Source organism: Cherax quadricarinatus, chromosome 63, assembly GCF_038502225.1.
Source record: "Cherax quadricarinatus isolate ZL_2023a chromosome 63, ASM3850222v1, whole genome shotgun sequence".
NCBI classification, from domain to species: Eukaryota; Metazoa; Arthropoda; class Malacostraca; order Decapoda; family Parastacidae; genus Cherax; species Cherax quadricarinatus.
The window spans coordinates 18,082-32,780 of NC_091354.1; the positions used below are offsets into that span (position 1 = coordinate 18,082).

Below are 14,699 nucleotides of genomic sequence, written 5' to 3' on the forward strand. Positions count from 1 at the left end.
TATATCATGTATTGACCGATAGCACTAACGTCCCACGTCATAAAATCTTTGAAAGTGTTCCAAGAAGCAAGATCGTCACCCACGTTGATACCCATCTATTGCATAACCAAGGGCAGCATGGGTTTAGAACAGGCCACTCCTGCCTATCAAAGCTACTGGACCACTATGACAATGTCTTGGATGCTCTAGACTCTAGAGGACAAACAAAATGCAGATGTAGTATAGAAGACTTTGCGAAAGCCTTCAACAAGTGCAATCATAGTGTAATAGCACACAAAATGCGTGATAAAGGAATAACAGGAAAAACTGGTAGATGGATCTATAACTTCCTAACAAATAGAACACAAAGAGTAATAGTAAACAATAAAGTCAGAGGCGGCTACAGTGAAAAGCTCTGTTCCACAAGGTACAGTACTCGCTCCCAGCCTGTTCCTCATCCTCTTATCTGACAGATGTAAGCCGCAGTACCGTGTCATCCTTTGTAGATGACACCCGAACTTGAATGACAGTGTCATCCATCGAAGACACTGCAAGTTTCCAGGCGGACATCAACCAAATCTTTAAATGGGCCGCAGAAAACAATATGAAGGTCAATGAAGAAAAATTTTAATTACTCTGCTATGGAAAATTCGAGGAAATTAAAACTGTATCGAAGTATAAAACAAATTCCAGCCACACAACAGAGCCAAAAACTAATGTGAAGGACCTGGGAGTGATAATGTCAAGAGGATCTCACTTTCAAAGGTCCCAACCACATATCTACCACATTTTTTTCTTTAACACATCGGCCAATTCCCACCAAGGCAGGGTGGCCCGAGAAAGATAAACTTTCACCATCATTCACTCCATCACTGTCTTGCCAGAAGGGTGCTTTACACTACAGTTATAAAACTGCAACATCAACACCCCTCCTTCAGAGTGCAGACACTGTACTTCCCATCTCCAGGACTCAAGTCCGGCCTGCCGGTTTCCCTGAACCCCTTCATAAATGTTACTTTGCTCACACTCCTACAGCACGTCAAGTATTAAAAAAACATTTGTCTCCATTCACTCCTATCAAACACGCTCACGCATGCCTGCTGGAAGTCCAAACCCCTCGCACACAAAACCTCCTTTACCCCCTCCCTCCAACCCTTCCTAGGCCGACCCCTACCCTGCCTTCCCTCCACTACAGATTTATGCACTCTCGAAGTCATTCTGCTTTGTTCCAGTCTCTCTACATGTCCAAACCACCTCAACAACCCCTCCTCAGCCCTCTGGATAATAGTTTTGGTAATCCCACATCTTCTCCTAATTTCCAAACTACGAATTCTCTGCATTATATTCATACCACACATTGCCCTCAGACATGACATCTCCACTGCCTCCAGCCTTCTCCTCGCTGCAACATTCATCACCCATGCTTCACACCCATACAAGAGTGTTGGTACAACTAACCTCTCATACATTCCCCTCTTTGCTTCCACGGACAACGTTCTTTGTCTCCACAGACTCCTAAGTGCACCGCTCACCCTTTTTCCCTCATCAGTTCTATGATTCACCTCATCCTTCATAGACCCATCTGCTGACACGTCCACTCCTAAATATCTGAATACATTCACTTCCTCCATACTCTCTCCCTCCAATCTGATATTCGATTTTTCGTCACCTAATTTTTTTTGTTAATCTCATCACTTTACTTTTTCCTATATTCACTTTTAATTTTCTTCTTTTACACACCCTACCAAATTCATCCACCAACCTCTGCAACTTCTCTTCAGAATCTCCCAAGAGCACAGTGTCATCAGCAAAGAGCAACTGTGACAACTTCCACTTTATGTGTGATTCTTTATCTTTTAACTCCATGCCTCTTGCCAAGACCCTCGCATTTACTACTCTTACAACCCCATATATAAATGTATTGAACCACGGTAACATCACACATCTACCACATCTGCTAGGAAAATGGTAGAATGGATAATGAGAACCTTCAAAACTAGGGATGTCAAGCCCATAATGATTCTCTTCGAATTGTTTGTTCTCTCTAGGCTAGAATATTGCTGTACACTAAAGGCCCCTTTCAAGTCAGGCGAAATTGTAGACCTGGAGAATATACGGCATTTATAAGTACGAAAAAGCACCTAAATTACTGGGAACAGTTGAAGTCCCTTGATTTGTATTCCCTGGAACGCAAGAGAGAAAGATACAGGACAATATACACTTGGAAAATCCTAGAGGGACTAGTCCCAAATCTGCACACAAAAAGTCACTCCCTACGACAGCAAAGACTTGGCAGGAGATGCAACATCCCCCCAATGAAAAGCAGGGAAGCCACGAGTACACTTACACCAAGTGTCAGGGGCCCCAAGACTGTTTGACTGCCTCCCATCATACATAAGAGGGATAACCAATAAACCTCTGGCTGTCTTCAGGATGGTGCTGGACAGGCACCTAAAGTCAGTACCTGACCAGCTGGGCTCTGGCTCGTACGCCTGTTTACGCGCGGCCAGCAGTAACAGCCTGGTTGATCAGGTCCTGATCCACCACAAGGACTGGTCACGGCCCAGGCAGCGGGGGCGCTGACCCCCGAAACCCTCTCCAGGTATACTTTTAGAAATTAAGAATATTATTAGTCACCTCCCTCAGTCCCCACCTCAACAGGATCGTACATACAATACCAACCAGCTAACTTAGTATCCCCGTCGACTGAAGGCTGCTGGTGACTCCTGAAGGTACAGGTGATTTTGACTTCAGCGCTATCAGCATCCAGTGAGTCGCCAGCCTCACGGTCTTGGGAGATCTTGGCAGACACAAATTCCTCTGCAGCTTCCATAGATTTTCTGATCTTCCTCTGACGACGATGCACCATCACGTAAATTCCCATCACCATGGCTGTGAAAAATGAATTTTTAATCCAAATTGCATATATTAACCATTATTCATTCACATGCATAACAGATAATCAAGCTTCTGGGACGAAGCTTGATTGGTAGCGCACTCGCCTCACACACTGACTGTACGTGGTTAGATTCCCGGTACGGGTGGAATCACTGGGGCGTGTTTCCATAAGACACCTGATGTCCATGTTCACCTAGCAGTAAGTAGGTACCTGGGTGTTAGTTATCTGTAGCGAGTGGCATCCTGGGAGGTGCTAGTTCACCTTGGATAAAGTCATTTACAATGAGCTGAGGCAGGATAACAGCTCCGTAAATCTAACTGAAAATAAGATCGTAAATATAATTTAAATAGAAACGCAAGCATTTAACCAACTTTAACATAGATACCTTCGGGGTTTCTTGACGTGGCGAAGACCTTTTGATCCAAGGAGTTGGAGTTAAGCCCCCCCTCCTCGAATCATGCCTGACTACCCCGACCCCCCCACTTTCCCAGGCGTTGTAAAACCCTTACTTTTGAAGCGCTTCCCCATAAATATAATATACAATAATAACGATGATAATTAAAGATTGGAAGTAGAGAAAGAAAGGTTAACTAACCTGTCCACCTCAAGTGTATTTTTAAACAAGTCTTTTCCCCCCGTCAGAGTAACGAGAGAGGAACCCAGTAAGCATCGCCCTTTGTATTTCCCTTACTTTCCTTGCAATAATTACCATAACTACGAGAGTGTGCAACTACTGGTCTGCTGCAATGTCCTGCCATATACAGAGTGTACTTACCCAGTATTATTAGGGATAAGACGAGCACGATGACCATGGTAGTGAAAGAGAGAGTGAGAGTGGTGTAACCAGTGGCTGGAACCTCACAGTGCTCACCTGCAAACAATAACACTTGTGTATTACTTCCTCTTGTTATGTTCGGTGAAATTTCATGGCTGAAGAGCTATTGTCCTACACCTCGGCTTATATTACCAACCCAGAGATATTATTGTATAATAGCCCATTCACAAGCCTGGCTAAGATCATTATTGAGAAAAATTAAGTTACCTAAACACATTCCTTGGACCTGCTCCGGGAGACAATAGTCACTGATGCCCGGTCCATGCATTTCCCCACCACATTAACTTGTCTCAGCTCCAGGTGTGCAAGTAAGTTTATTCAGGTATACACAAATACACTTACATAGATTATCATACATAGCAGCATATGTGTAGAGAACCTGGGATAACCCAAAAAAGAGTCAGAGTGACTCATTTCCATTGGGGTCCTTTACCATATCATTATAATATAAAGGTGATAATTTCTTATTATTATTCTATAATGAAGATAACATCTTATTATCATACTAAAAAGACTATCTACTATACGAGGGTCATTAGGACTATCTACAATACGAGGGTCATTAAGACTATCTACAATACGAGGGTCATTAAGGCTATCTACAATACGCAAGTGTGTGTGTGTGTATATATATATATATATATATATATATATATATATATATATATATATATATATATATATATATATATATATATATATATATATATATATATATATATACGCAAGTATAGAATAACAGAGACAAACAGGCACACTGCTTTTGTGTGTGTGTTTGCGTGTGTCACACTTACCACTGAAGGACTTGGGACACACACACACGTATCCTGGCTCTTGATTCAAGCAGGTTCCTCCATTGAAACAGGGAGACCAGACACACTCGTTGACGTCTCTGCAGGTACCAGTCTCCCTCATCAGCGCGGCGCCCTCACCACACCTGTTTTTATGAGAATTTGAAGGATTTAATATTCAGTCTTAACCCGGCTGCAACGATGTCCTAAGGTGAACTGAGGAGAGCCACACGGAGTCAGGAAAACAGTGCTGTAAGAGACTGCACACAACTCCCACACAGAAACTTACGACGTTTCGACTCGACTTTAACCATTTACAAAAGCACTCAAAAATTGCACGTCTACACATAGAAAATTATCAAAACTGCAAATCACGCACAACTATAACCACTACACACCACACAAAACTTGAGTGTGACTTTGTAAATGGTCCAAGTCGGAGCGAAACGTCGTTGTAAGCTTCTATGTGCGGGTTATTTGTGTATTATTCCAGGTCACGGTATTTGGCCTTTTTCTCTTTAAGACTGTACATTTCGACCTATGAGTTTTTCACTGAATAACTCGGATGGAGAGCGAAATATACAGTCTGATGAAAAAATGGGTTTCTGTCTCAGCGAGGGTTTCCTGAGTTCGTTAACAAGTGTCCACTACACTCTGACCTTTCATCTTCAAATATGTCCTGATCTAACACCCTTCAAGCAGGTAGGGAAGCGGTGCCTTGATATTGCTGAAGGTTCCTTTATCCCATGAACTGGCGGATCCCTCCCTCTTGACGAAATCGTAATGACACGATTGTAAATTGGTGTAGAAATGTAAATAGTTGGATGAATTGTTAGGTAAGACACATATGCAACAGTTAGACAACTTTATTCCGAAACGTTTCGCCTACACAGTAGGCTTCTTCAGTCGAATACAGAAAATAGGCAGGAACAGTAGAGATGTGAAGACGATGTAATCAGTCCATCACGACTACAAGGGTGATGGACTGATTACATCGTCTTCACATCTCTACTGTTCCTGCCTATTTTCTGTATTCGACTGAAGAAGCCTACTGTGTAGGCGAAACGTTTCGGAATAAAGTTGTCTAACTGTTGCATATGTGTCTTACCTAACAACCTGTCGGTATTGTATACCATTTTGATGTTCATTCAGTTGGATGAATCTTATTGAAGCTAGTTGGCCCAGTGGCTAACGCGACAGCCTGGAGTTTTTGAGACTGATCGCGGGTTCAAACCCCACCCGTGGTATGTTTTGTTTGCAATCGTGTCATTACGATTTCGTGAGTCAAACTGGTATGGTTTGTTTCCCTTCCTCTTCTTGGGTCGCACCTGTGAATCTCCAGTTCCACAGGTGCTGCCTTACCGTTATACGTTTGACGTAAACTATTATTACAATCAAAACTAAGCACTAAACCCACAAGAAGTAAACTCTCAGGTATACTCAAGTGTGTATATATTGAGATACAATACACAAATAATCCGCACATAGAAGAGAGAAGCTTACGACGATGTTTCGGTCCGATTTGGACCATTTACAAAGTCACACTAACAGAAAGGAGAGAGGGAGTATATATTGGTCAGCAGACATTGACGGGATCATGAGAGGTGGTGGTAGTAGTAGTAGTAGTAGTAGTAGTAGTAGTAGTAGTAGTAGTAGTAGTAGTAGTAGTAGTAGTAGTAGAAGTCAAATACTAAGAAAGAAGAGCACTGCAAGGGAGTTAGGGGCCCACAGAGGGAGGGGGAGTAAAAAAAATAATAAGAGAACAAATACCCAAGGCAGAAGAAATAAAACCCAAAGGAGGAAAGAGGAAGAGGGAGAAGGGGAAAAAAGAATCAGGTTAAGTCACGGGTGTTCTGAAGTTCGGAGCATTTAACAATGTAATGGGAAAGGAAGGCATCTACAGAGACGAAGTCAGGACTAAGATTCATACAAGGAAAGTTGTGTATAAGGGAGGACTCAACCAGACGGCGACTGTGAAAGTCGGACCGAAATGTCATCGTAAGCTCCTCTCTTCTATGTGCAGGTTATTTGTGTATTGTTCCAGTCACGGTATTGTGCTTTTTTTTTTTTGAGATACAACAGTGTAGATACCCCATACAGTAGTGAGTCTACAGTACATTTAAACAGATACGACTGACTAATAATCCTTCATTTGTGTCCTCAAAGAGGCACATTCTAAATTGCAGTTCTGATAATTAAAGTTACAGTGTTCACAGGCCTATAAGTCTGGTGAATTTTGTTATTGAATAACGAGGATGAGAGAGAAAAGTCCTTCTGGTGTGGGTCTCGTATGAAGAATATCTGTGATACAGGGAACAACTGCTACATGAAGGTGTTAGAAACTCCAGTCATATCTGGAGGGTGTTTCAGGGGTCAACGCCCCCGTGTGGCCCAGCTCATGACCAGGCCTCGTGGTGGATCAGGGCCTGGTTAACCAGGTTACACAAATAACCCGCACATAAAAGACAGAAGCTTACGACGACGTTTCGGTCCGACTTGGACCATTGACAAAGTCACACAAACAGGGGAGGAGCAGGACGGCTATATATAGGCAGGAAGAGGTGGAGGTAGTAGTAGTGGTAGTAGTAGTAGTAGTAGTACAAGAATTGTATATAATACCGACAGGATGAAATGACACACGCACAACACCCGGGCATCCTCACCGTAGACGTTTCGCCATCCAGCCAGCCACTGGATGGCGAAACGTCCACAACAAAGACAACCAGACGCCGCACATGTGTCTAATTTCATCAGTAGTTGTAGTAGAAGAAGAAGAGGTAGTAGTAGTGGTAGTGGTAGAAGTGGGAAATAAGGAAGACGAGCCAGTCAAATACAAGGAAGGGGAGCACTGCAAGAGAGCTAGAAACCCACAGAGGGAGAGCAAGCGCACCGAGGTGCGTGAAAGGGGAAGTGGTGAAATAAAATAAAGAAGGAACAGAAACACGAGACAGGAGAGAGAAAGACAACCCAGAGGAGAAAAGGAGAGAGGAAAGGGGAAGAGGAAGAAGAAAAAAAAGAAGAAGAAGAAAAAATGAGGATTCAGGTTAAGTCACGGGTGTTCTGAAGTTTGGAGCATTTTACAATGTAGTGGGAGAGGAAGGCATCTACAGAGACGAAGCCAGGGCTAAGGTTCATACAAGGAAAGTTGTGTATAAGAGAGGATTCAACTAAACGGCGACTGTTCGAGTTGGAAGTAGGGAAGACAGTTTTAGCAGAAGACCAGTCAATAGGATGGCTATGATCTCTGACGTGACAGAAAAGAGCATTGTTAGTGTCGGCAAGCCTAACACTATTTTTGTGCTCCCTAAGTCTGTCAGAAAGAGATCGACCAGTTTCTCCAAAGTATTGAAGAGGACAGGAGGAGCAAGAAATAGAGTAGACACCAGGAACATCTGTAGAGGGAGGAGAGGTATGAACGAGATTAGTGCGAAGAGTGTTAGTCTGGCGGAAGGTAAGCTTGATGTCTAAGGGACGGAGAGAATTGTTGAGATTAGAAAGACCGGAAATGTAGGGAAGGCAGAGGATAGAAGAGTTCCCATGAGTAGAGAGTTTGGGAGAGAAGAAATTGCGTTTAGCACGTGAGAGGGCAGAGTCTATGAAATGGGAAGGGTAGCCAAGACGGGAGAACGAATTATAAAGAGTGGAAATTTCTGCTGGAAGGAACTGAGGATCACAGATGCGGAGGGCACGGAGAAAGAGGGAGATAAGAACACTTTTCTTGACAGGGGAAGCATGATAGGAAAAGTAGTGAATGTACATGCCACTGTGCATAGGTTTACGGTAAACGGAAAAGGAAAAACCTGTATCTGAGCGGTGGACATGGACATCAAGGAAAGGAAGTAAGGAATTAGATTCCCATTCAGCTTTAAACTTAATGGAAGGGGCAAGATTGTTAAGAGCTTCAAGAAAAGGTTGGAAGAGACTGGAGTCATGAGGCCACAGAGCAAAGATGTCATCCACATAGCGGAGCCAGAGTGAAGGTTGCACATCGAGGGTAGGAAGAAGAACAGTCTCGAAGTATTCCATGTAAAGATTAGCAAGGACAGGACATGGACCCCGCAGTTAAGCGTCATATTCTCTCCAACTTTTTTAATGTTCTTCCCTCTTTTAAACCCCTCTTTCGATCTTATGAGGCTGCTCTTATTGCTACCCGGCGTCGTAAGAATCAGCTTCGCTTCCTACGTGACTGTCTTGCTGAACAAGTTCTGCCACCTTCCTTCTCCCACTTCCTGAAAACCAACCCACTGGGCACTCCCTTTCCTGATCATGCCCGTCTCCTACTTCAACAGCTCATTCTTTCTACTAAATCACAGGTTGAAGATGCCTTCTTTACTCTCCGTCAACGTCAACGTGCTCTCTTTGCGGCTCTACCACAGGATCTCTGTAACCTTCTCTCTACCATTGCCTTTGACACTGCTCGCCTGAATGCGCAAATTCATTCTTCCAAACTACAAAATAAACTTCAACGTCTCATCTCAGCTAGCCCTTGGTCTAAATTCTCCCTCACTGACTGTGTTACTAATCTGTCTTCTGTCTCACTCTCTCAGTATGAGCTTGAACTTCTTGGTTTTGGTCTTTCCTTTGCCACTTCGCCTACTCCTCGCGCTGGTATTTCCCTGATTAGCTCTTTTGATTCCTTTCGTCAATCTCGCTTCCGTAATCTTCCTGACTTGTCCACTTTTCGTGGTGCTCTCCTTCCTGCTCTTGTTAGTCTGTTCTCCAAGAATCACCACCTTCCACGCCGTTACCAACTTGCCCTTTCTTCTCTTAAATCTAACACTAACATTGTCATACTATCTTCTGACAAAGGTAATTCGGTAGTTATCCTTGATCGCGAGGATTACCTCCGTAAAGCTGATGTCTTGCTCTCTGACTCACGCACCTACACTCCTCTCGTTTCCAACCCTCTTGATCGCATCAAGAGAACTTTCAACAAAAAACTAAGGACTCTCTCCGACCTCTGTCCTCCTGACTTTGACCTTGTTCAACGGTTTCGTGTCATCTGTCCCTCTCTTCCCTATTTCTATGGCCTTCCCAAAACTCATAAACCTGATATTCCTCTTCGTCCTATTATATCCTCTAGAGGTTCTGTCTCTTATTCTCTTGCTTCTTGGCTGGCCAAAACCCTCACTCCCTTTCTTGGTACTTTTTCTCCTGCCCACCTCCGTCACTCTCAAGACTTCATTGAACGGGTTCGCTCTCTCCCAACCTGTAAGATGCTTAGTCTTGACGTTGAGTCCCTCTTCACCAATGTCCCTCTTGATGATGTCCTTGATTTCCTTAGAGAGAAGGCCCATGAAGGGTTTCTTCATCTCCCTATCCCCACTGATGTCTTTCTTGATCTGATCCGCCTCTGTGTGGACTCTAACTCCTTTTCCTTCCAAGGGAAATATTATTCCCAAACCTTCGGTGTCGCTATGGGCTCTCCTCTCTCTCCTGTCCTTGCTAATCTTTACATGGAATACTTCGAGACTGTTCTTCCTACCCTCGATGTGCAACCTTCACTCTGGCTCCGCTATGTGGATGACATCTTTGCTCTGTGGCCTCATGACTCCAGTCTCTTCCAACCTTTTCTTGAAGCTCTTAACAATCTTGCCCCTTCCATTAAGTTTAAAGCTGAATGGGAATCTAATTCCTTACTTCCTTTCCTTGATGTCCATGTCCACCGCTCAGATACAGGTTTTTCCTTTTCCGTTTACCGTAAACCTATGCACAGTGGCATGTACATTCACTACTTTTCCTATCATGCTTCCCCTGTCAAGAAAAGTGTTCTTATCTCCCTCTTTCTCCGTGCCCTCCGCATCTGTGATCCTCAGTTCCTTCCAGCAGAAATTTCCACTCTTTATAATTCGTTCTCCCGTCTTGGCTACCCTTCCCATTTCATAGACTCTGCCCTCTCACGTGCTAAACGCAATTTCTTCTCTCCCAAACTCTCTACTCATGGGAACTCTTCTATCCTCTGCCTTCCCTACATTTCCGGTCTTTCTAATCTCAACAATTCTCTCCGTCCCTTAGACATCAAGCTTACCTTCCGCCAGACTAACACTCTTCGCACTAATCTCGTTCATACCTCTCCTCCCTCTACAGATGTTCCTGGTGTCTACTCTATTTCTTGCTCCTCCTGTCCTCTTCAATACTTTGGAGAAACTGGTCGATCTCTTTCTGACAGACTTAGGGAGCACAAAAATAGTGTTAGGCTTGCCGACACTAACAATGCTCTTTTCTGTCACGTCAGAGATCATAGCCATCCTATTGACTGGTCTTCTGCTAAAACTGTCTTCCCTACTTCCAACTCGAACAGTCGCCGTTTAGTTGAATCCTCTCTTATACACAACTTTCCTTGTATGAACCTTAGCCCTGGCTTCGTCTCTGTAGATGCCTTCCTCTCCCACTACATTGTAAAATGCTCCAAACTTCAGAACACCCGTGACTTAACCTGAATCCTCATTTTTTCTTCTTCTTTTTTTTTCTTCTTCCTCTTCCCCTTTCCTTTCTCCTTTTCTCCTCTGGGTTGTCTTTCTCTCTCCTGTCTCGTGTTTCTGTTCCTTCTTTATTTTATTTCACCACTTCCCCTTTCACGCACCTCGGTGCGCTTGCTCTCCCTCTGTGGGTTTCTAGCTCTCTTGCAGTGCTCCCCTTCCTTGTATTTGACTGGCTCGTCTTCCTTATTTCCCACTTCTACCACTACCACTACTACTACCTCTTCTTCTTCTACTACAACTACTGATGAAATTAGACACATGTGCGGCGTCTGGTTGTCTTTGTTGTGGACGTTTCGCCATCCAGTGGCTGGCTGGATGGCGAAACGTCTACGGTGAGGATGCCCGGGTGTTGTGCGTGTGTCATTTCATCCTGTCGGTATTATATACAATTCTTGTACTACTACTACTACTACTACCACTACTACTACCTCCACCTCTTCCTGCCTATATATAGCCGTCCTGCTCCTCCCCTGTTAGTGTGACTTTGTCAATGGTCCAAGTCGGACCGAAACGTCGTCGTAAGCTTCTGTCTTTTATGTGCGGGTTATTTGTGTATCGTTCCAGTCACGGTATTGTGCCTTTTTGTTATTTAACCAGGTTGTTACTGCTGGCCGCAAGCAGACCGATGTATGAACCACATCTTGGCTGGTCAGGTACTGACTTTGGGTGCCTGTCTAGCTCCCTCTTGAAGACAGCCAAGATGTCATATCTTGAGCGAAAATGTCATGTATATAAAAATTCAGATTTGCTGCAGGTCTTCAGATTTACGTCAAATATTCAAGCGTTAGAAAAGGTCATTCTCACACTGTCGTGTGACTGATGTTCATTACTAAGTAATTTTTGGTCGTTTGGCTTTGCCTTCTACCTTAGCGAGTCACCCCCATTAAGTTTATTATACTGTATTAAAGTGTAGTATTAAACCCGTTTGGGTTATCCAGCTCAAGGTGTGGTAAAGGCTTCAGTACTCATTTGGAGAGCGCGTGACCCCGTCCCCCTGTCTTATTACCTGGAGTTTACCTGGAGAGAGTTCCGGGGGTCAACGCCCCCGCGGCCCGGTCTGTAACCAGGCCTCCTATATATATATATTGCACTAGGCTACAGTACAAGATTTTATTATTTAACTCGCCAGCCATCTCACCTAGGTAGGATGGCTCCCTTAAACAAGGAGAAAAAAAAATTCCCATCATTCATTCAATCGCTGTCTTGTCGATAATGTACTGACATAACAGTTCACTTGACTACAACATCCCCCCCCCATCCCTCCCTCAGAATGCAGGCACTGTACGTCCCACTTCCAGAACTGCAACATTCCCATCCCTCCTTTAGATTGCAGACAGTTCGTTCCACCTCCAAGACTCAAGTCAGGCTAACCTGTTCCCCTTGAATTCCTTCATAAGAAAAACCATGTAATAAACGATACACCGACTGACCCACACTCATGTCTCCTCCAGACATCAACGCAGGTAAGAGGTTCCGAGCAACTGACGTTAGTGCAGACAGCTGGAGCGAGGCAAGAGGCCTGAACATTGGTAAACATTGTGGCTTGTGCCCATGACGACGTGTTGACGAGTGGTGGAAGGGGAAGACTTACTCCAGACACCCTCAAGTCATCCAGACAGCCTGAGGAATTAAAGAAAATATTCGGGTACAATTCAGAACTAGTGTGTAAATAAAATCTAAATAAATGACATTTCGGTCCGTTTTAGACCATTATGAAATCAAGAGGAGATATGAAATGTGAGAAAGCTAGAAAACAGGTCAGGTGAAGAGGAGAAAAAAAACCTATAGAAAGTAAACATGAGAGAGAGAGAGAGAGAGAGAGAGAGAGAGAGAGAGAGAGAGAGAGAGAGAGAGAGAGAGAAAGGAAGGCGAAGCGACAAATTTAAGACCACCTACCATCACGATAATCATTGTGGACAGTGTGTAGACTGACCCCCACGTACTCTGGGGACCCACCCACGTGTACTCCCTCATGACGGTCAACTGACAGAGATCGAGTCCAGCCTTGTAGAGCTGAGGGTGTGGATGTCGTGTTGTACAAGACACCATCACCCTCGTCTACCAGGAGTTCCAGCCACTCTCCGTACCTGCAGGTGAGAAATAACTTACTTGAAGAGCCTCTATACTCAGTACCGAAACGTAATGATCCTGAGTCTTCAACTAAGTCGGGAATAATTATAACCTGGTATTAGCTAATTTTTTCAGTCTTGATTTCAAAAGACACGTATTCGTACAGTTCTTACTCATCCTTCAAAAATCCCCACTCATCCCTCAAAAATCCCCACTCATCCTTCAAAAATCCCCACTCATCCCTCAAAAATACCCACTCATCCCTCAAAAATACCCACTCATCCCTCAAAAATACCCATTCATCCCTCAAAAATCCCCACTCATCCCTCAAAAATACCCACTCATCACTCAAAAATACCCACTCATCACTCAAAAATACCCACTCATCCCTCAAAAATCCCCACTCATCCCTCAAAAATCCCCACTCAGGACCCAATTCATCTCGTATACCACCTCACATCAATACATCATTTTCAAGTATAGATAAAAATGACAGAACGTAAAACAAGCCTTTAGTGGAACATAATTTTTATGAGAGAAACGTCGAAAGCATCCTTCAGTATTGTCTTACCTGTTAGCGTGAACATCATGCCACTTTCCATCGTTAAGATGAGCCTGTGAGAGACACAGCTGGGTGTCAGGTGTGTGGTGCAACACCAGCTGCACACACAGTCGACCTTCAACCAGCTGGAGACCTAGTTTCTCCCTCCCGTGGTGAGACATCACTGCCACCAGCTGACCTCGCTCCTCCCACGTGCGGAACCTAACATGAAGGGGCAAGACAGATCTTGAGAATAGACTAGATGCAAGTTTGAGTGTATATAACATTCCAGCAGGTACTGGAGTGTTCTTACACTGGATATAACATTCCAGCAGGTACTGGAGTGTTCTTACACTGGATATAACATTCCAGCAAGTACTGGAGTGTTCTTACTCACAGTACTGAAGCGTACTTACACAGCACTAGAATATTCTTACACAGTATATAAACGTATCAGCAGGTAATGGAGCGTTATTACATATTTTCCCCAGTAGACATGACCCACAACAGTCTGTAAAAACACAAGTGTGATGAATGGTTTGAAAAACCGACAAGTTGAAGATTGAGACACTTAGGCAGCATATGGGAATCTTTATTCAGGAAACGTTTCGCCACACAGTGGCTTCATCAGTCCAATACAAAGAGGAAGGCGTAAGGAGAGGAGGAGTATGAGGTAATCAGTCCCTCAGCCTGGAGTCGATGTGTTCAGTCCATCAATCTTGTAGAATGTACAGCATATATATATATGAGTATATATCATTATGTAATAGAGTATATATCATTATGTAATGCTGCCTACAGAGGCCTGATTACCTCGGCTGAAGGCTGACTAACACTACTTTATTATTACGAACGCGGATGTAGAATAACCTTGACGTAACGGGATAAAGCGTCGAGCAAGCAAAGGACAACTGAAGTTATATGACTTTTCTCACCAAATAAACAAGCTTGTATTTGCAATAAGTACAGCAATGTAAGAGCAATTGCGCAACACGGTGATCAAAGGAGGTAAAATGCAAGAGCCAGACAGAACACCGTGAAAGACCAACAGTCGAGACAAGGCTGCCAAAACTCGTACTGTTTCGCAGCTTTGGCGGGCTTG

At 43.9% G+C, this 14,699-nt stretch overlaps 1 protein-coding gene across 1 annotated transcript in view; it reads right to left on the reverse strand.

Moving 5' to 3' along the window:
- The window catches only part of LOC128698219 (putative neural-cadherin 2), a 64,082-nt gene that overhangs the window by 9,356 nt on the left and 40,027 nt on the right, over positions 1 to 14,699 (reverse strand). The window contains exons 24-29 of the mRNA XM_053790373.2: positions 13,628 to 13,819; positions 12,883 to 13,073; positions 12,417 to 12,606; positions 4,508 to 4,650; positions 3,654 to 3,749; positions 2,662 to 2,871 (exon numbers count right to left, since the gene is read on the reverse strand). Of these exons, the coding sequence (XP_053646348.2) occupies positions 2,662 to 2,871; positions 3,654 to 3,749; positions 4,508 to 4,650; positions 12,417 to 12,606; positions 12,883 to 13,073; positions 13,628 to 13,819 (1,022 nt within the window). The remainder of the gene's footprint in view (positions 1 to 2,661; positions 2,872 to 3,653; positions 3,750 to 4,507; positions 4,651 to 12,416; positions 12,607 to 12,882; positions 13,074 to 13,627; positions 13,820 to 14,699) is intronic.